Source organism: Myripristis murdjan, chromosome 16 (assembly GCF_902150065.1).
Source record: "Myripristis murdjan chromosome 16, fMyrMur1.1, whole genome shotgun sequence".
In the NCBI taxonomy this organism is placed as follows: Eukaryota; Metazoa; Chordata; class Actinopteri; order Holocentriformes; family Holocentridae; genus Myripristis; species Myripristis murdjan.
In genome coordinates this window covers 19,055,841-19,079,087 of record NC_043995.1, presented here as the reverse complement: position 1 = coordinate 19,079,087, position 23,247 = coordinate 19,055,841, and the positions used below count along the sequence as shown (strand labels likewise).

Genomic DNA, 23,247 nt, shown 5'->3' with positions numbered 1-23,247 from the left:
AGTAGGTTCTGAAAATGGTTGGGCCTTGGGGCAGTTCAATCTGAATATGCAAATTTTTGTAGAATATATGCATTATTCAGCTATCATGTGGTACAAAGCAATATAAAAAGCAGCAACTGAAAACAAAAGCAATGATTAGTTTTTAAGCAATTGCAGAATATTTGCAGTATTAATGGTACCATTGCTTTGTTTTAAAATATAGCAGAATGGGATCAAACTATAAATTCACACTTGTTTTTCGCATTAAATGTGACTGTGAGTCTTTGCCATGTTGTTTAATAATAATGACTGAGCTCCCGGGATACAGGAATAAAAACTCACATGTTCCTTCCCTCCTTTGTGTTTGTTTTTTTCCACAAGGTTAGTGTGCCACACTCAGGGTATGAGATGTTTTTTCCATTTTCCATGGATTAATTTTGTTCAGCGACAGGTGATCAGACACACAAATATTTTGTACTAACCCACTAAAAAAGGGTGCTGCAAAACCAAACAATATTGTTCCCATCCAATACCTCTAGTTCAGCCAGTGTATTTCAAGTGCAACACACCATTTGCAATAAAATAATGTGTATGCAAGCGGAATTAGTCTTGTGCCTGCTATTTTCAGGTGTTGGTAATGAGAACACTGGTTCAGCTCTGTACTGCCAAATCAGTACAGAAGTCTGTGATGTGGATAGTGTGATTTACAGTTATGGTAACACTGTGGCATGCATCAGCTCCCCTGACTAAAAGGAACTTGTTCAGTCTGCCAGAGCGACTGAGAGAATCCTCCCAAACGTCACAGTGGTAACTAGCACCTAGATTACTCCTCCACTGTAAATTTCAGTGAACCCTCCGATACTTGACATACCTTCTGAATGCAAGTCCAAACCTCACAGTCACAGATAACCACATCCACCACATGGCGAGGCAATAGCAACATCCCATTTTCAGGTGCCCCATTTTCAGAAATGAGAGGTTTAAGCGAGAGATGCAGCTCCCAGGCTTGGTGACTAAAATAAAACAATTTCATCTTCTCAAGCCTACCCATATTTATTAACAGAACAAAGTTTGAACTCTAACTTCTGCTAAGTGCATAAATCCATCAAACAACAAATAAATAAAAAGACGTGCTGCCTGTCATCTGTGTAACACCATTAGGCAAGGTTTTATTAGAGGAAACAAAATATTAACAAAATTCATGAGGAGTCATCTCAAACCCTAAAGGCCCCAATGTTTAAATAAAATCATCAGTTATGTTAAGAAACAATACATACCCTTAACATACAATTCAATAAATAGCAAAAAGTTTAGATATGTAAGATTTTTATCTCATGTTTTTCAAGTCTGTATGAAAGAGTATCCAAGATATGCTACTAGTGCACTCGACAATGGATCGTATGGCTACCTGAGGTAAAAAAAAAAAAAAAAAAAAAAAAAAAAGGTCATAACTAACAGGAATTATTTCATAATACATCTTTTGAAAAATTAAACTCTTAAAAAAAAAAAGTCTCCAAAGCAATGACACACTCACGCTCACATGCACACTCATTCTGGCCTCAGCTTGCTGACTCTGGGTGTTTTGTGGAGTGGTGTGTGTGTATCACACTCCCAGCAGCTTGCCGACGGTGATGGACAGGAACAATCCTGCACGATAGTCATGACAGAAAACAGAGCAGTGAGAAAACATGTCTTCACACTGACATGCCCCATCACATACTATAAATGCACGTGTGTGTGTGTGTGTGTAATTGTTACCGGTTGCTTCTGTATGTAGTTTGGAGCCATCGGTGCTGGTCACTTTACATGACAGAAATGTTTTTCTGCCTTCGTTCTTATCCAGACAGGATTCAATCAACACTGTACTTCCCAGGGGGATGGGGCTTGGGACAAGAAAGGTGCATGTCAGGACAATATTGACCTGAAAATAACTGCAGTCTGACTGAATAACTGGCATTATTAAACAAACACACTGAGCACTGAGGCAGGACCAGCAGTGTGCTCACATGGCTATAGTAGAACACCACAGATTATTGTACTATGACATAATTTAACAGATTAAACAAACGGCTGTGACTTTAAATAGAAGAGGTTAAGGAGAAGATAAGAGGCTTTAAAATTTACACAGACATTTTGGCACAGAGCAATTTTTAAGTCCTGCAAGATAAATGATCTTGGGAGCTGATTAATCACCTGCAGCGCTGCTCTATCTCTCTGAGGTGCAACCAGACAGATAATCACACCATGCTCTTTATGTTATTATGCCGATGCGACTCAAATGGTGCCCCCTGCCTGCCTGCCATTATCCAAGCACCCCAAAGTAAACATTTCCCAAGTTATTTTAAATTCTAACACGTTTAACCTATTTAACACAGGTAATGTATTGCTGATGAATCAGAAAAAGACAAGTAGTTAAAGTAGAAGAGCTAGACATATAATTAATGGAGGAAAAAAATCCAATGTCAAATGATTTATTGTTTAAAAAGATACAGTTAACAAAACAAAATATCTGATATAATAACATTGCACATTGCAATTTCAATATTGTATTTTCACTATATCCCACTTTGAGCAGTATATCCATATTGACAACTGAGGGTTTAGTGCAATTTGCGTACTTTTTTAACATGATGTCTGCTTTACAAGACTGCAGTTCTGCTCTTTTTGAACAAATCAAGTTTATTTGAACAAAGTAACAAGTCACCAGCCAGCGCAACTCAGCCCTTGAGCACAGAGAATATTTCAGTGTTTGTCTGACCACAGGCAGTGGGATGCCCACTATCCACTATCAGCAAACACACAGTACTGAAAACTGTAGTAAAACCCTGAAGTTTGAAATAACGACTAGCTTATAGGTTTTAAAATATGGATGAATTAATTAAGTCTGTGGCTGTTTGTTGGGTATCAACATTAATTTGTTGTTACAGTTGTGTGTTCATAATAACATTTTTTTTTTTTTTTTTTACCTGCGGTAGTTGATGTTGAGGTTGGCAGTCATGACCGGTCCAGAGAGGTAAGCCGCATGAGTCCCTGTCACAGCGTCAATCATTGTGGCTATTGCCCCCCCATGGACATGCCTGAAATAACACACACTTCCTTCAGAGCAGGTTCCCACATTCATTTATGCATCAAAGGTGGGGATTTTAAGCACTTCTGAGGAGCTTTAAAGGTCTTGTTTATTGAAACTCATGCACTCAAAAGGTCCAAACTAACATCATCATCTTTATTCATGACCTTATCAAGACAAGAAGTTCTGGTGAAATCATTCATTTTAAAATGACATAGTATTCATTTTCAAAAACATTTGTAGGGCATATTATAGTTTTCCTAAAATCTACAAACTTTCAAGGATTTTCAAGGCCTGTGGGAACTCTGGTAGACCGATAGTATAGTTGCCACTTTCGAGATGTATTAACCTGGGTTTGGAGGGTTATATTAAAATTGTTCACTAACTACCCACTACATCAGTAATGCAGTATGGTTTCTTTCAGTTGTTTTTACATTACTCAGAGTTGGAAAGATTTATTTCTTTTTGCAGAAGCAATAATGTCATTACATGCACCATCAAATATTTCAGAGTTTAACAGAACTCTATTTCTGCAGTATTTCCATGGTATTGTGTGCAACTCATGCTCAGTCTGAAAAAAACAGTGGTATCAGTGGTAACAGTGGGCCAAGTCACTGTTCCACAAGTCCCAAGTAAGTCTCAAGTCCTGGAATTCAAGTCCCAGGTCAAGACAGGCACATCCCAAGTCAAGTTGAAGTCTTAAACTTTGACGTTTGAGCCCTTAAAAAGTCATAATCTGCTTTTCACCAATCTTAATTTAACAATTTATTGAACATCTGCCTGGCCTATATGTTATCTTATCTTACCTGTTATTCAATTTGGGTAACAGATACCTAACCTTAACTTTAGACACAGTTGACTCTTGATTGATTTGATCAGATTAAGCCTTGCTTGATTTTGTCGAGTCTTTAGTCATCAAATTTGTGACTTAAGTCCAAGTCATGTGGGTCAAGGCCACACCCATGATACACAGTCATATCTCACCCTGGTGGTCCCTCCAGCAGGTGCCCGGCCTGGAAAACACACACACACCTCTGCTCTTCTTTGTTGACAAACACAACATACTCAAACGCTGCTCCCGGCGCTCTGATGTTCCGAGTGAAGAGACGAGCTTTCGACTGGATTAACTTACTGAGATAAACTCCACCTGAGGGACAAACAGATGAGCCAAGAGTCAGCAGCAGCCCAAGTAATAAACACGACATGTAACAGTGGGTCAGGCATTTATGGTTAAGACTTTAACCTGTTTGGGCAATATGAAGGTAAATAATTAAAGTTCTGCAATCTAGAGAGTACACAGTGCAGCATCCAAATCACTACACAGATTTCAACAGTGCTAGGGCCGATATGAAAACCACTCACACGCCACCTCTCCATCTTAATGACAGCAGAACAAAAGGCGAGGCGGCGGTGAAACGTTTCCAGTAATATGGTTATAATTTTCCTCTCCCTTTTCACTGGATTTGTGTTTAACTTAGTTTTACAGAAAGACAAAAACACCAAATTGCAGCATTTTGCCCTTATTTCGCCCTTTGCCCCAGAAGAGCTACAGTTTTCATTTTTTTAGTTGTAGAATTTATGCAAATATTAATTAATTTTTTTTTAGAATTTTAATACATATAAATATAGTTGTTTTCTTGAGTTTTTCAGGATTTTTTGTGGGGTTTTTGACACTGCAGTTTTCAAATGTACTGCTAATGGGTATCCACCCTAAATAGTTTGTTATCGGTTGATTACCAATAATAAAAAGTATCAGCCCAAAAACATTACTATCAGTTGATCCATAGAAGAAAATCACAACGAGTGAGTGCATCAGTAAGGATTTGATCATCACTCTTGAATGTGGAAAGTCTGAACCTCTGCTTGCTGTGCAGAAAGTCCATTTGCTTTTCTCTACTTGTTCCACTTTATAAGCATATGAACCCACTGGCTCTCTCTTGCACCCTCACACACACACACACACACACACACACACACACACACACACACACACACACACACACACACACACACACACACACACACACACACACACACACCAGTGGGCACACACCAGTCACATACTTGAACGGTAGAGACCATGTACCTGTGGCGTACTTGAGAGAACGGTTGTAGCTCGGCAGTCTTCTCCACGGCCCCCTCTGCCTCTCCCCTGCCTCGGTGACCACCTCACACTGGCTGTTGTAGTGCTCGTACAGGCGCATCATCTCCGAGCCCCATGAGGAGTTGGGCAAGCTGAAGTCCCGAGGCTGGGAGGAGAAAGGCCATGGCAACGCCTGCTGGACAGAAACATGTACTGCACCATTATTCAATTATCTGGCTCCAGCCTAGTGTATAGCAATACAAGATCTCAGTAAAGGCTGTGGAAGGACACGCTGAAAAATGAAACAATGTTCTCTAATGAATAAATAAATGAATGGCTGATACATTATTCAATATGCACCACCTATCTTCATTTTACAGACAAGTCTGAAATTAACTTTTTAGGCCACAAGTAGGGCTGCACAATTAAACATAGATATGTGTAGGTTGTAATTTTATACTTCCACTATTTAATGAACATTTCAAGTCATGGAAGTGGATCACTGTCTGTCAAAAATACTGTGTTTTTAAACCAAATAACAACCAAACCAACAAATGCACATTTGGTGTAAGGGTTGCCTTAGGGTTATAGCCATACCAGAAAGTATTATTGTAGTATTTATTTGAATTTATCAAGTAAGGAACAGTGACAGAATGAGTGAAAAAAAATGCTTTATGGATTTGTCCTTTTGTCTCATTATTATTATTTTTCAAGTTATTATTCAAGCTTCAGTCATAGTGCTAAAAATGATCATAATACCTGTAAAACCTCTGGACCCCACTTGGTTTGAGATAACAGTTAAGCAAAAATTACAATTCTTCTTGCAGTGGTGGTAATGTCCCTGCTGTGACTGTGCACCAGTGCTGATTTTTTTTTTTTTTTTTTACCTCTCTTTTGATTTTGTATCACACAAACAAATGAATTTTTGCTGGCAATGCAACATCCCACTAAATCCATTAAGCATTAAATCCAACGTAATCAGTGCACTTCACAGATGTCTTTTACTACTACTTACTTACTACTACTACTTTACGACTACTCCTACTTCTTCAAACCGCTCCTCCTACTCCTCCTTCACCTACTTCTTCTTCTCCTACTCTTGCTAATGTTTGCTGATAATCCAACTACTCCTACAACTATCTCTAACTATCTCTATCTCTCTAACTACAACTAGCCCTGCTCCTGCCTCCACTCCCACCACCACTGCACCCCCAACTACTCCTCTATAATCCTCCTAATACTCATCCTGCTTTCTCTACCACTCCCGCCACAGTTCAGTGCACCCCAGTGAACACATAGTAACCACATTGTGACGACATTTAGAAAATTAAGGTAGTAAAAACATGTCATTTACAGCTGAGGGGTTTATGTTGCTGTATTTTGCACGGCTCTGAATGGTTGCATTTTGCCCCTGCTGATCAAAGAGCCTCATACATTTTTAGCTGATTTAACTAAGGCATACACTACAACATAACTCAACTGTTTGTGCTCTCAAAGGTGCAGCTAGGTTTATTCCATTGACCAAATCCTACTAGTTTTACTTTTCAGTTTCATTTCCATATTTTTAGGCTTCTTCATGTTAGCCATTCTTGCATGTATGGACCACCTTTAAGGTGGCTCACATCTTTTAGCAAGAAACAGGTGAGGCTAGTTTTTTTTATGTGCTGAATGTCTGTAAACATACAACATTTTGTCAGTGCATACAGACAGCGTTTCCACAAACCAGGAGTAGAAAGTTGGTCAGAGAACTGGAGAAGGTTATGGTACATCCTGGTGATAGTGATTTGAATCTGTCTAATCAGTCAATACTGCTTGATGGAGGTTTATATGGCTGTCGAGATGAGGTTCCTCTTAGTTTTGCTGCAGCTTTTTTAATTTCTGTTCTGCCGTGGAAAACTACAGAGCATCACAGAAGGAGAAATGTCTGGAAGGAAAATAACAATGAAGCCACCGGGTGGGTTCAAAAAGGCACACACAGGACAAAACCCTATTCAAAAAAAGAGCAAACAACAAAACACCACACATTTTCTTTCAAGTAGCACACGGGCTGACCTACCACCATGGTGCGCACGGTGCCGGGGCCGAGCGGCACGCCGGCGGCCGGAGCCCCAGCGGAAAAGAGGGGGCCGCGGCTCAGGAAGCCCGCTGACAGCCTCCTCGCCATCTGGGCACCGCTCCTGATCATGACGAGGGTGGCGGAGGGAGCCTTGACCTGATGCTAACACTACTAATGTTATCCAACCAGCCGCTTCACTGTGACCATTTACCTAAGCCTGAGAAATTCAATGAGACCATTAGCTTTCTGTGCTCCAACCCAAACCTCCTCAATTAAACAGGATGTATTTCAGGGCTAACGTTACTGTTACTACAGAGCAAACGGTCTGCCGCTATCGATACATTATGAAACACGGTTTGCTGCCTTTCGCTGCCTTTTCGGTGTCTGCGGATGACTTTCATGTGTGTCATCTGTCTCCGGCAACTTCCGGTCGCGCTTCACACACGAGGAGTGGGAACACCCATGTGATGTAAAACCCCAAAAGAGTTTACATCACATGATCCACAGTTTGCATTGTGATTGGCTGAGGAGGAGAGCTAGTTCCTGTTACATTGGTTTCCATGCCAACTGTCTTGTAATAGGCTACGTAACATTTAGCGCAACACACGATGTTTTCAGTGCAATATCCATTACTTTAATAATATTTACTTTAATTTCATATTTAATGGATGTGTGCTTGCTGTCTTTAGCGGCCCTGACACATTCTATTCTATTCTATTCTATTCTATTCTATTCTATTCTATTCTATTCCACACTGTGCTATTCTATTCTATACTGTACTAATCTATACCAATTCTATTCGATTGTATTCTGTCCCATTCTATTGTATTATATTCTGTTCTATTCTATTCTTTTGCCGCACTTTCTCTGAACACATTTCCCACGGTGAACTGAACTCAAATTAAATGTATATAAGGCTAATCATTACAATAGATCACTTAGTTTACTGCTACTACCCGCAAAGTGTTTGGTGGTGTTCATTTATTTAACAACAAACATACAATGTGCGTCACAAACAAGGGAAGATTAAAGAAAAGCAACAACAATCAAACACCAAAACTCAACCAAAGTGACAAAAAATTAAAAGATAAAAGTAAACAGATAAAACACACAAATGTGACAGTATTTTTTTTTTTTTCAAGAAAAAGACATTAAATTAAGTTTTGAGAAAGAAACGTTGAGAAAGGACGTTCAAGAAATCTTCCACAAATGATAAAGATGCAGATAAGATGAAGAATAAAGACTTTATTTTAATATAGTAAAAGGTTAGGGTTAGGGTTTAAAATGTGCTGGCATGATCTCTGCAATTGATTATTATCACAGAAAGCTGAAGGTGTGCCAGTGTCTGTGTATTGAACTGGAGAAATGACCCGGTCCGTTTTGAAACTGTGTCCTGTAGATATTCACCCCCTAAAATTAAAATTAGGTCTCCTTTGAGCAACAGAGTGAATATGGCCTATAGGTTTTAGGCTGCACTACCCCCGGCCCTGCACTAGGGGGAGGTAGAGGAACATGACTGAGAACAGTTTGTTATTTTTTTCCCCCTCAGTTTTCTTTCCTCTCCGGCCTGTCCAGTGACACTTGTTCCAAATTTGCTGTGACTAAATATGCCAGCCCCAAATAAAATTGAGTTCCAGCTCTCAAAAGCGAAAGTAAAATCCACAGCAGTGTTGTTGTCTGCTGGATATTGCATGCCCAAACCACCTGCTTTGACTATATTGCTGCTTAGGGGGAAATAAAGATAAATTTGGCCTGTGATTTGGATATGCCCGACAATATGCATAGCAGCACAGCAGGTTCCTCTATATAAGGGATGTCCTGTTAAAGGTGCATTAGGTAATGTAGGACTCTGATAAACCTTTGTTGATAACCAGGGAATTTCTGCAACATAAACAAGGTCAGGCACAGCTTACATTGACATAAATAAGGCATATTTCCATAACAGAGACGAGTAATTATATCTAAATAGAGATTAAATAAAACGCTTAGTGTAGAGGTAATATATCAAGGTATAAAATTACTGCTTTCTCAGCAAACAGCGTTGCAGTGCAGGTTGTCTGCTCGAGGCACTGTCCTCCTCCTTGAGCTGCTGAAAACCTGAATAGACGAGCGGCTTTGGATGGATAGTTTTTTTTTCCGCCAAGCTCTCCAGACATATCATATATAACGGTGCTATGAGACTGTAAAACCCTTACTTATTACACCTTTAACCACTACAAGTCATTCATATTTCAATTCCTAACTCAGTTTGGCATTTTGTGATGTATTTGGGGAAGCGTCTGAGTGTCAGTGTCAGCAAACACCAGACACATGATTATTTCAAGTGAGGGTGAAAATTGGTTAATCAGTTTTCATCCATGGAAAAGTGATGAAAAATGAGTCACTGATGATAATATTACCATCCAGTGTGTGTGATGTTTTAACAGAGGAGAAGGAAGTACTGCTCATCTAAACTACACAGTCTATGAGGCATGTATGATGATTAACTAAAATGAGTGGTTCCCAACTCGGTCCTAAAGGCCCCGCTGTCCTGCAGGTTTTTGTTCAGATCCAGTTAAAGGCTTCATGCTGATTGGATGAAACAGATCTACCTGTACAGGGCATGCATGAAGGTGCGTGGGCCTTAACTGGGTCAGGTGTGCAAGAGTCAAGCTGGAACAAAGACCTGCAGGACAGGGGGGCCTTGAGGACTGGGTTGGGATCCACTGATCTAAATATTTCTCAGACAAAGCATGACACACACTCACAGGTGCTCTCCTGATTGCTGGTAACCACTCAGGTTTGTGTGAAGCATTGGCCAGTAGGCAGGCCAGCAGGACCATATGCATGTGTGCCTGTGGGGTGGTTTTAGAAGTGTTAGAGAATGCAGATTCACTGGTTTGACGAGGGGCAAAGGTTTTAAAATACAGATGCAAATGCTGAACAGGGGGTAACAACTCCAACCTATTCTCTCTCTCTCTCTGTTTCTGAGTTCGGTGTGTCACACTTATATTTTTATGGAAAAAAAATGTTTACTGTCTTTTACACGTTAATTAACATGACTTTTGCTACATCTCACGCTCTGCTGCTCTCTCTCAAGAGGGACTCTGGAAATCCTCTGAATGTCGTTCATCTGCCACTCTGTTGCTGAAAGAAGTCACACTGTCTCCCTTTTCGCATGGCAGTGGTCCATTTTGAAGAGTTAATGTTAAATGCCGAGTCCTTGCGAGCTGACTTCAGATGTAGGCTTAAGCATTTGCACACAGCCTCCTGCAAAATAAGAAATACGGAAAAAAGATTTTTTAAAATTTAGTGCGCAGAACTTCACATTGTTTTACTGCTGAAGGTGTCAGGACTCTGTTCTGGACTTCTGGACTGGATGGTGTGCCTGACCATATATTGTATGTGCAATATCTTACCGCCCTTCCTCATTAGTCAGATCCACAAATGTGCAAATGGCCCGGTCTCTATTCAGAATCTGCTGTTTTAACTGCTGGATCTCCGCCTGAGCCTTCTGTTTTGCTTCATCCTGTTCAGCTGCAGAAAAGGATATTGACACAGCAAGATAGGAAGAGAAACAATCGTTACTATGGACACAGTTTGAGATGGGATTTTTTGCTTGAACACATTTTCAGTTAAGAAAGTAACACAGACATCAATAAAGACTAATTAAGTTATTTTATGTTTTTTCTAAAGTCAGTTAGGATTTGAGCAAGGTGTGCAGGTCATTGCCTGAAACCTTTGGGTAGTCTGCCAGGAGCTCTGCATGATGATTTTTATTGTCTCCCTTATAGGTATAGCACTCCATTCTTTATTATTACTTTTTTAATTTAACATTTATTAAATTTGGAGGGACCCACTGAGACCAAAATCCCCTTCTCCAAGGGCAATCTGGCCAAGCAGGCAGTGACAGTGGGTTAGTGTTGATACATATAAAGTCAATAACACACCTAGACAGAGCAGTCTGTTGACAGTGACACAACAGTGTATAAAAAAACAGCAGCAGATCCATCTATGGAAAGCACCTCCACCCTTATGAGGCTCTTAAAGTCAAAGTGTGCTCTGCAGGCCTTTCCATGACAGAGATGCACTGTGAGTATTTTACATTTTGGAGATCGTGCTCATGAGGATATCCAACAGTTCAGTTACAGTGTGTTCCAGCTTGCTCCCTTTCTTCAGTGTTAAAATGAAACATGCGATGGCTATTCCAGGAATGTCAGTATTTGACTAACTGACTGGTATTTCAGTGGCCAGTGCCATGACAGGTCTCAGCAGCCACAGCCCATTTTATCTCTCTCAATTACCCCAGATAAAGATTAGTTGAGGTACGGGAGTGAACACTGTGGTTTCTCTTATTTTCTTATGTAGATTACTTCTGATGTAAATGGGTTTACAGATTTGAACAATGTGTGCAGAACTGGATTTGTGAGCTTTCACTATACAGCAAGTAAAAAAAAAAATTGCCTTACCTTTGACTTTAGTAAGGCTGTCTGACATTTCTGTCTTCCTCCTTACAGAGTCTTCCTAATGTGGAGAGAGGTCAAAGAGTTTGTCTTTGTGTGGTAGACAGATGCATGCGGTGAGGACAGGGCTACTGTATCTAACTTACAATGGGATATCCACACATTTTAATTCTGCTATCAAAGACAATTACAGTGTGACTTTTGTGTGTGTCCAAACCTGATTCTGGCACAGCAAGTTCATGTAATCAACACTGTACTACTGGGCAACATGTGCGCTTTATATAATTTAATATACTGGAATATGTCACAAAAAAATACATGTGTAACGAACACATTGTGCAACATCCAATTGTAATTGTATGGAATTGCATACATTTATTATTTGTACACGTGTGTGTGTGTGTGTGTGTGTGTGTGTGTGTCCTATACCTTATCTGTGTGACAGGTCTCCAGCTTGGCATCCATGTCCGCTGCACGTCTCAGCATCTCTCCCTTCTGTTCCATCACTTCAAACTTCTTATTGTTGAGGATTCCCACTGCGTTCTTCAGGTCCTGGATGTCACTTTTCACTTTGATGATGGCCTCCTCTTTGCTCTTGATCCTGGCCGAGCTCTTCTCTGTGTTGTCTTTCAAAGAGTGCAGGTTAAGCTCCTGCCATACCGCCTGGGTTATGATCACAACCATCAAACCCACGCTGAGAAAAGACAGAACAGGCACAAACTTCATCTTGACTGAGGCAAGGAAAGAAAAGAGAGAAAAGGGCCAAGCAGCGGTGATTTCCTCTGATCCTCTTCACTGCTGACCAGTGACTCTCCGGCCAGGCGATAATGTCGGCATGAAGGAGACTGCACGAGCTTTCTAAAATTCCTACCCCAAGTTTGTCAGCTTGGCTCTTGTGTGTGTAACCTGTTCCACCTGCTGAACTAGATGCTTGTTTGAATGTCATTATGCTCACTTCCTCGTTTGTGTGACTCTCTCTCTCTCTCCCTGGTACACACCCATACAAACACTATGGCAATTGCGCTTCACTGGAATTACAGGATTTGCATCACAGGCTGCCTCTTCCTTTGGACACATGATACCTGTTTCAAAGTATTACACATGGCCCTGAATAAATGGAATAGCTGAGTTACACACTAACAGTATGTCTGCAGGGTTAAAATGGAATACCGGCATGTTCATGTTGTTGCCAGCAGAATTGAATTCTACAGGTAGGGGTTTGATCAATGTGTGGAAGACATGATACCCCCCCACCTCCCTCCCCCACCACCACCACCACCTCCACCTCCTCTCTCTCTCTCTCTCTCTCTCTCTCACACACACACACACACACACAGACCAGGCGTGTTTTTCAGGTCTTGACAGCCTGGGGGAATTGCACACCTAGACACATCACACAGTAATCCAAGTGCAATACCGGCAAAAGCAGTTGTGATTGAGTCAGACACCTTGCTCAGGTGCGTTTCTGTTCTTCTTCTTCTTTTTTATTTTTTTATTTTATCATTTTAGATAGACGAAGAGAGGTGTGACAAACGGGAAAACGATCCAGGCTCGCTCTGAATTGCGGATGAGAATTCGCTGAAGCTGCAGCACAACAGGTTCCTGTGTGTCCTGCATGGAAATTAGAAAGGTGGCGCTGCGCCTACCTCTGCCATAAGATTATACCCATCAACAGGTAGAGTTGGCTGCGCCGGTACGAGCGGACACACTTCCCTGTTAAAGCATGAGGCTCGCCGTGTGCATCGCCTTGTCTCTGCTGGCGACGCTCTCTTTAATGGGGCTGATGAAGCTGCGCAAGAAGCGGGTGGTCGCGGCGGAGAAGCAGCGCAGGTTCCAGGATATTAAACTCCGAGTGACGCAGGATGTGCTCGACGACCTGTACGGAGAGATGGACAACTCTCGGAACCTGCAGAGTCAGCTCAGGGTTGAGATCGACAAGGTTGCCAAAGAAATGGAGTCTCTAAAGACCACGGAAAAGGAGAAGACAGATGCGGCGAACATCTGCCAGTCGGACAAGGTGGGAAAGAGAGAAAGGTGGCAGTATGGTCAAACGTTATCAAATCTATCCAAAAGAAAAAAGAAACCTGTAGATATATGACCGGCATAGACTTTAAAAAATGATCCTTAAATACAACAGAACTAGGCTAAACATCTATACAGGTTTATTATGATTTTTACAGTGTTGGCATGTAAGTCATAGAGATTGGGGTTGAGATGTGGGCGCACTGGGTTTAGGTGGGCGCACACTCCTCCACGTCACTTCTGTGAGTATAAAAGCAGATGATTTGTCTATGAGTTGAACTCCAGCTGAATGGCCACTGTCATGCTGGGTGTGACTGGTTGTTTATCTGTGTGGAGAAGTAACTAGAAAGAACAGCCTCATGTCATAGTTTTACTTTTTGGTTAGTATTTTAGCCCTAAATTATTTGGCATTTAAATGTTTCTCTAATTTCCATCAGCTCGGTCCCATTGACATGAGGAAACTTGTGTTCAGGGAGAGCAGATAGCAAGGCAGCAATAAAATAGAATAAATGAGATAAAGTAAAACAGGTTGGAGCAGGTGTGTGTTGTTTCCGCCTGTCCAGTATTTGCATCCGTATCTTAAAAGAAATCTACCCCCTTACACACGTGTACACACACACACACACACACACACACACACACACACACACACACACACTAACACCAACAGTAGAATTACATAATCAATAAAATATATCCTACTGTGTCCGCAAAAAGTCAAATTTACTGACAGACATGCGGTTAATTGCAACTACAGGGAACCTACTACTTTTGTTCTAAGCAATGCAAACTTTTAAGGAGCCTCTAGTCTCTAGTTTCTCCTGGGCTTCTGTATCTCAGCCAGATCTGAGTCATCATAAATTTCCTTTCCATCTACAGAAAGAGATAAGTGACGAGCTGGGAAAGTTGCAGTCAGAAATCAATGGCCTCAATCGTAAGTCCTGTATACTGTGGTTTAATAATTGTGTGATTTATTTATTTATTTATTTATTTATTTATTTATTTAGGTCACTAGAGGGAGTAATGTTCATCACAATAACCTCAACAAACGCTTCATCAGTTCCCCTTCTGTCCCTCACAGAATTAGTTAGTCACTGTTTATTTAAAAATGAGAAATAATGAGCCAATATATATGTGTGTTTATTGTAATTTAGGACTATAGAGATTATTTTTGTCCTGAATCTGTCATCAGGTAACTACTGTATGCTTCAAAACAGAAACAGGTCTTTTGAATGACCTAAACCTTCAGTAGATTAGATTTTCCTCACTGCAGATTACACAGCTTTAGCCAAACACACTAAAAATTAAAAACAGCCCTAGAAAAATCTCGGCTTGTTTTCCAACCTAATATTATGGGTCATAAAAAAAAAAAAAAAAAAAAAAAAAAACAATGTCTGAAACTACCGCATCATTATCAATAACTATCCAGTGCCTGTAAAATACTTTAAACATAGAATGCACATCATAAATTTGCAAGAATGGCAATAACATCAGACCAAACATTTGGCATTTGTAGGCTGATGTTTGTGAACGTCCATGAATCATAAACACAGAAATTATAGACTGGAATAGCCACATACTGCACTGGTTTTGTGCACACACCTAGAACCCGATGCTATGTGATATTTTAACATTATAGAAATACTGCACATAGTAAAGTTAACACCAAAACTTTTGTTGCATCCTTTAGCTGGCAGGTTGTGGCGGCAGACAGAACAATCACGCAGCATTTAGTTGCTTCAGTTTATTCATCTGACTGAAGAATTGGACATTAAGTGGTAGTACTAACCTTGACTTTTATATGTAAAACATTACATCACAAACTTCTAATGTAATGTGACTCTCATACCTGCAGATGAATTTAATAAGCAGAAGACCAGCTGGGAAGGAGAGGTGGCATCACTGAAACAGCAACTAGAGCAGCGGAGCAAAGTGTGTGACTTTGTGAAAGACTCAGCAGAGGCTAAGTAAGTTCATCACCACACCGGATGCTCGCTTTAACTCCTGCTTGTTGATTTCTATTCATTTACTAACCTTGAATTGTTTCACTGTCTCTCAAAGGCGTCTGTGCGGCATCACAGATACTAAGGAGGGCTCCAACCCTGCCAAGGCCGAGGCCCCTAAACAAGAGGAGCCCAAGGCCGAAGCCCCTAAACAAGAGGAGCCCAAGGCCGAGGCCCCTAAACAAGATGCACCCAAGGCCGAGGCCCCTAAACAAGAGGAGCCCAAAGCTGAGGCCCCTAAGCAAGATGCACCCAAGGCCGAGGCCCCTAAACAAGAAGAGCCCAAGGCCGAGGCCCCTAAACAAGATGCACCCAAGGCTGAGGCCCCTAAACAAGAGGAGCCCAAAGCTGAGGCCCCTAAACAAGAGGAGCCAAAGGCCGAGGCCCCTAAACAAGATGCACCCAAGGCCGAGGCCCCTAAACAAGAGGAGCCAAAGGCTGAGGCCCCCAAACAAGATGCACCCAAGGCTGAGGCCCCTAAACAAGAGGAGCCCAAGGCTGAGGCCCCTAAACAAGAGGATGCTAAAGCAGAGGCCCCAAAAGCCAGATGAGGTATTAGGATCTGTTTAGGAGCTGTAGAGTCCACCATTAAACGCCTCAGCACTTAAGGAAGAACATCATTTTTGATAAGACATGAACAACCTGGTCCAGGTGATATATTTGCACAGGATGTGTTGCACAGGTGCAAGCCTATAGCCGGCCTATACGGGAAAGCATGGGGATGTTCTTGAGCCTAATTACAGATCTGTTTTGTAGGCTTGTTCTTGACTGTTACAGCATCAATCGATGTTATCAAACTGTAACTATAAATTTTGGTTTGGGGCTCTGTTTTTTCTTTGGATCTTGGTGATATACTGACAATGTGAAATAGCATAATGGAGACATACGAAAGCCCCGGACCTTCACGTTATCATGCAGAAATAAGGCTCTTGTGCATAGTGCTTTGCACAGTGTGAGTCTAACATACTTGGTGCTGCTGGATTCGGGTTGCTGACAAAAATAAAGAAGTTTTTATGTTATCGATGCATTCCTCATTCATGCTGTGACCCTCTTCAACAGATGCCGTTTCAAATCATTTAGCCTCTTTGTGGCATACTTTACAGGAAAGAAATTATGGTAGATGGTACAGTTTGCCTTATAAACCTTGTAACTAATGCAGACTAGCCATGGGCATTTGTTTTCTCATTCTGTCCTATAGTTTTGTTTTATTTTCTTCTTTTTTGACAGAGAATCAAATACTGTAGCCATTTTTCAAACTTTTTGGTATTGGAACAGACCATCTCCGATATGCTGAGGTATAACAGAGCAGCGGGTTTTCCATCAGTCTCATAGAGTTTCTCCATAACTGGCCTGATTTATCTAATTTGATCTCCCCCATATAGGACTACTCGTGTCCCTTATGAAGCAGAACGCCTTTTTACGTCTCAATTGCAGGAAGAGACTGTGTTTTAATGGACGGTTGGCAACAGTGGTGGACGGTAACGTTAAGTACTTTTACTTGAGTGCTGTACCTTAGTACATTTCTCGAGTATCTGTACTTTACTAAGTTTTTTTTTTTTTTTTTTTTTTGGTAACTTATGACTTTTACTCCACTTCATTTCAAAGGCAAATATTGTACTTTGGACTCTACATTTCCACGAAAGTTGTCATTACTAATTTTTTAATCATTGCTTTGAAGTCAGCTGCTGATTTTTTATTTCTTCCACAAGCTTAGTTCCTTACAGGAGAAGAAACAATCACAGTACCTGCTCTCAACTCGCTTTCAAAGTAAAACAAATCCATTTTGTTAGCAAAGTGCAAATGACTAACCCGGCGGTGATAGTTACGTTTGTGTAGCAGAGCGGTTCCACCAGCGAGTCATTAGGTGCTTTCAGAGAGGGACGAGGTTCTGCAAATGCATTGTGAAAACACATAGATATTAAAAAGAAAATGTACTTTTGAATCCTTAAGTACTTTTAAAAAGTCAGGTAAAAATTTGATTGAGCGACTTTGACTTGTAGTGGAGTATTATTTGGCCAGTACTATTTATACTTTGACTTAATGGGGTTGTGCTCTTTGTCCACCACTGGTTGGCAGCCGTCGTTCTGGTCGAGGTGTTAGTTGGTGCAGAGAGCTGAACAGGCAGCTAACGCCCCTGGACCAGAGCTAGTGCTCCACCCAGGAATCACATGGCTTTTGCCCTGACCAGCGTCATTATTGTTTTGTATTTTTCATTTTTTATTTCGTTTTCACTTCAGTTTCAGTCAACTTCCAGAGTGGGTTTGCTTGTTTCGATTTAGTTTTTATTGTTTAAAAATGTTTCGATTTAGTTAGTTTAGTTTTTTATTTCTTTGTAATAATAATGGGATTGTTTGTCCGGGGCAAGATTGAAGAAATTCAGAATAGATATTAAAATACAATCACTTTGTGAGGGCAGTTGACTCCCAGTCATGTCGACGTCCCAGTCTCAATAAACATACAGTATGCACCGATGCCTCCTCATGCTTGTTGTGTTGATAGATTTGACCAAATTAACAAAGACTTTAACTAAATGCATTTTCGGTATATTTTTATTTTATTTTAGTTAGCTTTGCAAGTACACAATATTGTTTATTTTTATTTTAATTAACTAAAAATTTTCACACCTTGTTTTAGTTTTTACTTTAGTTTTCGTTAGCTGTAATAATCGCGGCCCTGACAGGAACCTATGGTTGCTGTGTGCAAAAGATAACAATAGTGCACACACACACACACACACACACACACACACACACACACACACACACACACACACACACATACCCACACATTTGGAGCTAAGTAAACAGTCTCTCTGTGTTTCACAGTTTTTAAATATCCTATTCTTACAGGATGACAGCCAACATGATCAGTATGCACAGTGCAGAAAACAAACAGTAGGCAGGGTGTGTGACAGATGCTGTATTTTGAAATGTTAAACCCACTAACCTGTATCCTGGTTGCTAAGGTAATAATTAATGTGTGTGTGCTTATGTGTGTGTGAGAGAGAGAGAGATAGAGAGAGACACAGAAAGAGGGGAAGCTTTTTCCTCTTTAGGTCTTATTTGTACGGTCAGAAACAGGCTGCGAGGTGGCAAAATAGAACTCATCCTATCCATAAAATTTTGCATTCACTTGAATTAAATTATCTTTATTGTGTTTCAACAGTTAAACTTACACATTGTATATATTCTGCTTCTTTTTCTTTGCTGCAGTTTAAAGCTTCATCCAGGTTGCCCTTTATTTTATGTGGAGTTCTTCTCTCTGTTAGATAACTTCTCTCCCTCGAACGCGGAAGCACACAGATAGGTATTGAATAATCGTTGTTAACCTTGTCTGTGGCTCTTCTTCTTAGTGACCCTCCCTCAGGGTGTGTGTTTGTACATGAGTGTGTGCGATGTGTGTCTACACCCGTATGCACACACTTCTGAATGTGTGTGTGCGTACACATCACCAGCATTGACCAATCAGAGAGCCCAAAGCCTGCCTCTGTCACTGCCTATAAGCCCCACTCAGTTAGCCTAGTTAAGCTCAGGTCCTGCAGTATATATGCTGTCCAATCGCAGCCCTGCATTAAAACCTAATTTTATGTCGCTATGCTGTTCTTTACATTCTTTCTCCTCCTGCCTCTGGTTGCGTGTGTTGTTTTCTGCTGTAAAACATGTTGTATTGCTCTCTGATATGAGATGTGCTGTACAAATCAAGTATGTAAATGCAAGTAAAGTATGTAATGCAAATCTGTAATAAAATTTTGTACCTGAGTTTTTTGAATATGTGTGATTCTATTTTTGAACTGCATATAGAAAGACACTAAGATAAACAATCATTAGCCATATAGCCGTACTTGTGGTGCTGTGTTTCTTTTGGGCAGTTTACAACTATGTCCTTTTATAGTTTTCTGTAGTTGTATTACTGCTAAATGTGTGTTTTATTGTATTTTACTGCAATCGGGTTGCCTGCTATTCTTCTTTCTTTAATGTATTATTTTTACAAAAGCCCTACTAGGGACCGGTGTTGCATATTAGCATCGGCTACAAACACTATGATACTTGAATTGTATATCTGTTTTTAGTTTGTCTGTGTACATTGTAGTGGTCCCTATCAAATAAACCACACATAAATAAGTTGATGGCATTTTAACTGCTTGTGGAGACGGATTACAAGCTGTACATCACAATTTATCTGATGCTGCACTCTGACAAGCCATTGAATTTGAGAATGATAAGTAAAAGTGATGGATATGTCAAAGTCCTAAGAACTGGATGAATCCACACGTTGCACATGCTTACAGGCAGCTGGCAACTAGATCTCTGATGCATTCAAAGCTGCTTTGATGACTGGATTGGATTAACTTTTAACATGTGGGGGAAAACCCCCACACACACTGCATTAGACTGCATGTAAACATTGTTTGGGCATGCAAAGAATTTAAAAGTTATACTCTTTTCCCCTCTTTTTTCTTTATTAGCCTTTCCTCTCCCTCTCTGCCCCACACTCGCCCTCCATCTGTTGGACTTTGCAGATTGCAGAACTCCCCCCAGGCTCACAATTAGGCCCGGGCAATCAGGGGGCTGTCATTCCGCCCTAGTGAGCTCACAAGGTCGCGCAGCATCGTACAGGAGAGCGCACAGGGGGCGGCGGGGAGAGGCACGGTCAATCACGCTCATCGTCTGACTGATGTCATGAACGTGTGCTCATGGTCACATAACAAACAGCATAATTTAATGTGTCCTAAGATTTAAAATAAATCCTGTAGTAATCTCTTTTTTCTTTGATTTTAATGAAAATGGTATCTGAGGCTGTCTGTCTCCTGCTGATGATGTGATTAAATGAAAAAATATTGCATGATGGTGATATTTCTGGAAGATTCAAGTACTTCATGAAGCAAATTCTCGTTCAGCAATATGCTTCTCATTTGCAAGATAAAGTAATATTTTTTTAAAATTTTTGCATAAAAAAAAATCCAGAGTTACTCAAAGAACTAGCTTTTGTTAATCGTCATATCTGACAGATGATGTGAAGCTAACACATGTTAGAGTCCCACACTCCCATCTGCAGAATGTGCAGGGATTATGATATCATGACCACAGGTCACCTTGACAACCAGAGGTCACCTTGACTACCGAGTGTATCTTGATACTACCCTGATGTGCTCCATCTGATATAAAGCAGACCGAAATTAGTTTTATTCACATGCATCTTGTGAGACAGTGTTAATGATAGGCATGTAGCACACACATAATAAAATGTTTGTTTTTTTTAAGTAATGTACAGCTACATTTGGGTTGCTGATAAACATAATTAAGTATGTTTATAACAATTTGAATTGAATATTAATTAAAAGTTAACCCATATAACTGTTTTGCATCATGGCTAATCCCTGAGTGAAGCCAATCATTTGATACAGGCTAGAGATTTAAATATATTTCTATTATTAAAATAATTACTAGAAACAGGAAACAACAAGTGACTTATGAAAGTGACACTCATGTATGTTCAAGTTTATCCTCCATATTATAAAAAAAAATCATAATTTATTTATTTTAGCACCTTTTAAAAGTTAAAAACACACACATGCAAGTATAGTATACATATAGGCATATATAGTATAAGCAATAACCGAGAGTTTTTTGACCCTGATCATGTGTGTGTGGGTGTGAGGGAGCTCATGGCAGAATGAACATCACATCTATTGATTGGACTAATGTAGGGAGGAAGGCTGCAGGCCAAAGCAGTTGATCAATATGCCTCTAATTACATGGGGTACCGTGAGTGAGTGTGTGTGTGTGTGTGTGTGTGTGTGTGTGTCACTGAAAAAGTGAGTGTAGGTGGTACCCCCAAACTCACAGGGATGTATATAAATGCTGTCCCACTGGGGACTTGCTCACAGCCTCATACACAGAGGTCACACTCATACACACCAGGCTTTGCACTCTCTCATACACACACACACACACACACACACAAAGACACACACACTTAACACTTTAAGCCATTAACATTTTTTTCTTCACACTTTACTACATGACACAAAGTAAATCACACACATTGCACACACCACTCAAACTACGATTTTTTTTTTTTTTTTTTTACTTGAACAACATTATAGTTATATTTGAAGTTGAGATATAGTTGATATTTGAGTTTACCAGAAGAACAGAGGGACGTTGTGTGCAGATGGAGGCAACTGGTAAGTATCCTATTTCTATTTGGATACCATGTTGCACTTATTAAATTCTCCTGCATGTCTTCCTTGTCTGGCTTCTCTCCATCTGCTTTGCTGTTTCCCATCCACGTCATGTTCCCTGTAGCAAAAATGCATACTGATAGGTGCTATCAAATAGCATCAGTGTCACCTATTGCCTTGTTGTATACTGTGGAGCTACACGTTTCTTTGTCCATCTGTTCACTGTTCTGGACACGACCCACATGTCCTCAGGTGGGCACAGCGATGAGATGACTCCCTTTCTCTGGGCCTTTCCTGTAATGCCTCCAGAAAATGTCCCCGTTTTCCTTTGTGTGCTCTGCAGGTTTTTCTTTGAGACAAATATGTGCAAATGTGTTCTCGTATTGCTGTTTTCAATAGTATGTTTACTCTGACTCTTTACTCTATTTTCTGCCACAGGCTGCTGCCATCCACCGGGGCCGTGACTGGCTAGAGGCTGTGTGATATGTTTGATATTCGGTTGTTCTCCTGCTGTATCAAGTCAACTAAATATCAGACATATTCCTACAGAGTCTGGCTCATTGTCGTCTGATCCACCTGTTCTCTCTTCATCTGGAGGAAAAAAAAAAAGATCCACCGGGCCACAATATTGAGCAAATCATTTTGTTTTCTTGGACTGTAAACTTGCCAGCAAGTTGTTACTATAATTACTGTGGTATTCACTAGACCTGCATGTTTCCCTGTGAAGATTAAAAAAAAAAAAAAAAAAAAAAAAAAAAAACAAAGAATGTAGTCTGAGTAGTATGGCAGCTTTTTTACTTGTATAAAAAATGTTGCAAATGGCACATACATTAGCATGTTTTGTTTATGGGAATCTTAATAGTCTCTTCATGAGGTGAATAAGAAATATGATTATATTTATCGATTTTTTTTTTTTTTACCTTTACATGCTCTCTGTTTTTTTTCTAAACTCTCTCTCTCTTTCTCTCTCTCTCTCTCTCTCTCACACACACACACACACACACACACACACACACACATATGCACACAGCCTATTTGCATTACCTGTATGCCCACATAGAGCTCAGCCAACAAGACAACCCAGTGAATCACCATGTTTTACCACTATGGGGTTACTTTATTCATTCTGCTCCATGACAGAAAAATGTAGTGCTACTGGTGTGTCGTCAGAGAACATGAGCACTGGAGTCCTCGGCCGAAAAAGCCCAAGGCCGTCGTCTCACTCTCCCAGTCCAGCACATTACCATCTAAATTCTATTGATAATGAGAAGCATCTTCCCATTTTCTAGCTTTGGGCTCTCTTGACCCACCTTTTTTCCCCTCTCCTGTTTTCGGTATGAAGCCACAGAGGAGAGCAAGCTCTTAAATCTATGCAGGATTTGAATAAAGTGCATTTCATGGCGTGCTGCCC

The 23,247-nt window shown here is 40.5% G+C and overlaps 2 protein-coding genes across 4 annotated transcripts; one reads left to right on the top strand and one right to left on the bottom strand.

Moving 5' to 3' along the window:
* Positions 1 to 1,119: 1,119 nt before the first annotated feature.
* On the bottom strand, positions 1,120 to 7,615 carry them4 (thioesterase superfamily member 4). Of its 2 annotated transcripts, none has more exons than XM_030071562.1 (6): positions 7,186 to 7,615; positions 5,133 to 5,325; positions 4,031 to 4,193; positions 2,946 to 3,056; positions 1,738 to 1,862; positions 1,120 to 1,626 (listed from the first exon to the last, which is right to left on the bottom strand). In XM_030071562.1, the coding sequence occupies exons 1-6, from the start codon at positions 7,312 to 7,314 to the stop codon at positions 1,583 to 1,585; spliced, it is 765 nt and encodes a 254-aa protein (XP_029927422.1). In that variant the 5' UTR covers positions 7,315 to 7,615; the 3' UTR covers positions 1,120 to 1,582. The 2 variants fall into 2 exon arrangements, with proteins under 2 accessions (XP_029927422.1, XP_029927423.1); XM_030071563.1 differs by having other exon boundaries at positions 5,133 to 5,322.
* A 5,554-nt stretch (positions 7,616 to 13,169) lies between these two features.
* Positions 13,170 to 16,760, top strand: LOC115373295 (neurofilament medium polypeptide). Of its 2 annotated transcripts, XM_030071608.1 has the most exons (5): positions 13,170 to 13,644; positions 14,529 to 14,583; positions 15,505 to 15,616; positions 15,711 to 15,819; positions 15,850 to 16,760. In XM_030071608.1, the coding sequence occupies exons 1-5, from the start codon at positions 13,351 to 13,353 to the stop codon at positions 16,201 to 16,203; spliced, it is 924 nt and encodes a 307-aa protein (XP_029927468.1). In that variant the 5' UTR covers positions 13,170 to 13,350; the 3' UTR covers positions 16,204 to 16,760. The 2 variants fall into 2 exon arrangements, with proteins under 2 accessions (XP_029927468.1, XP_029927467.1); XM_030071607.1 differs by having other exon boundaries at positions 15,711 to 16,759.
* The last annotated feature ends 6,487 nt before the right edge of the window (positions 16,761 to 23,247 follow it).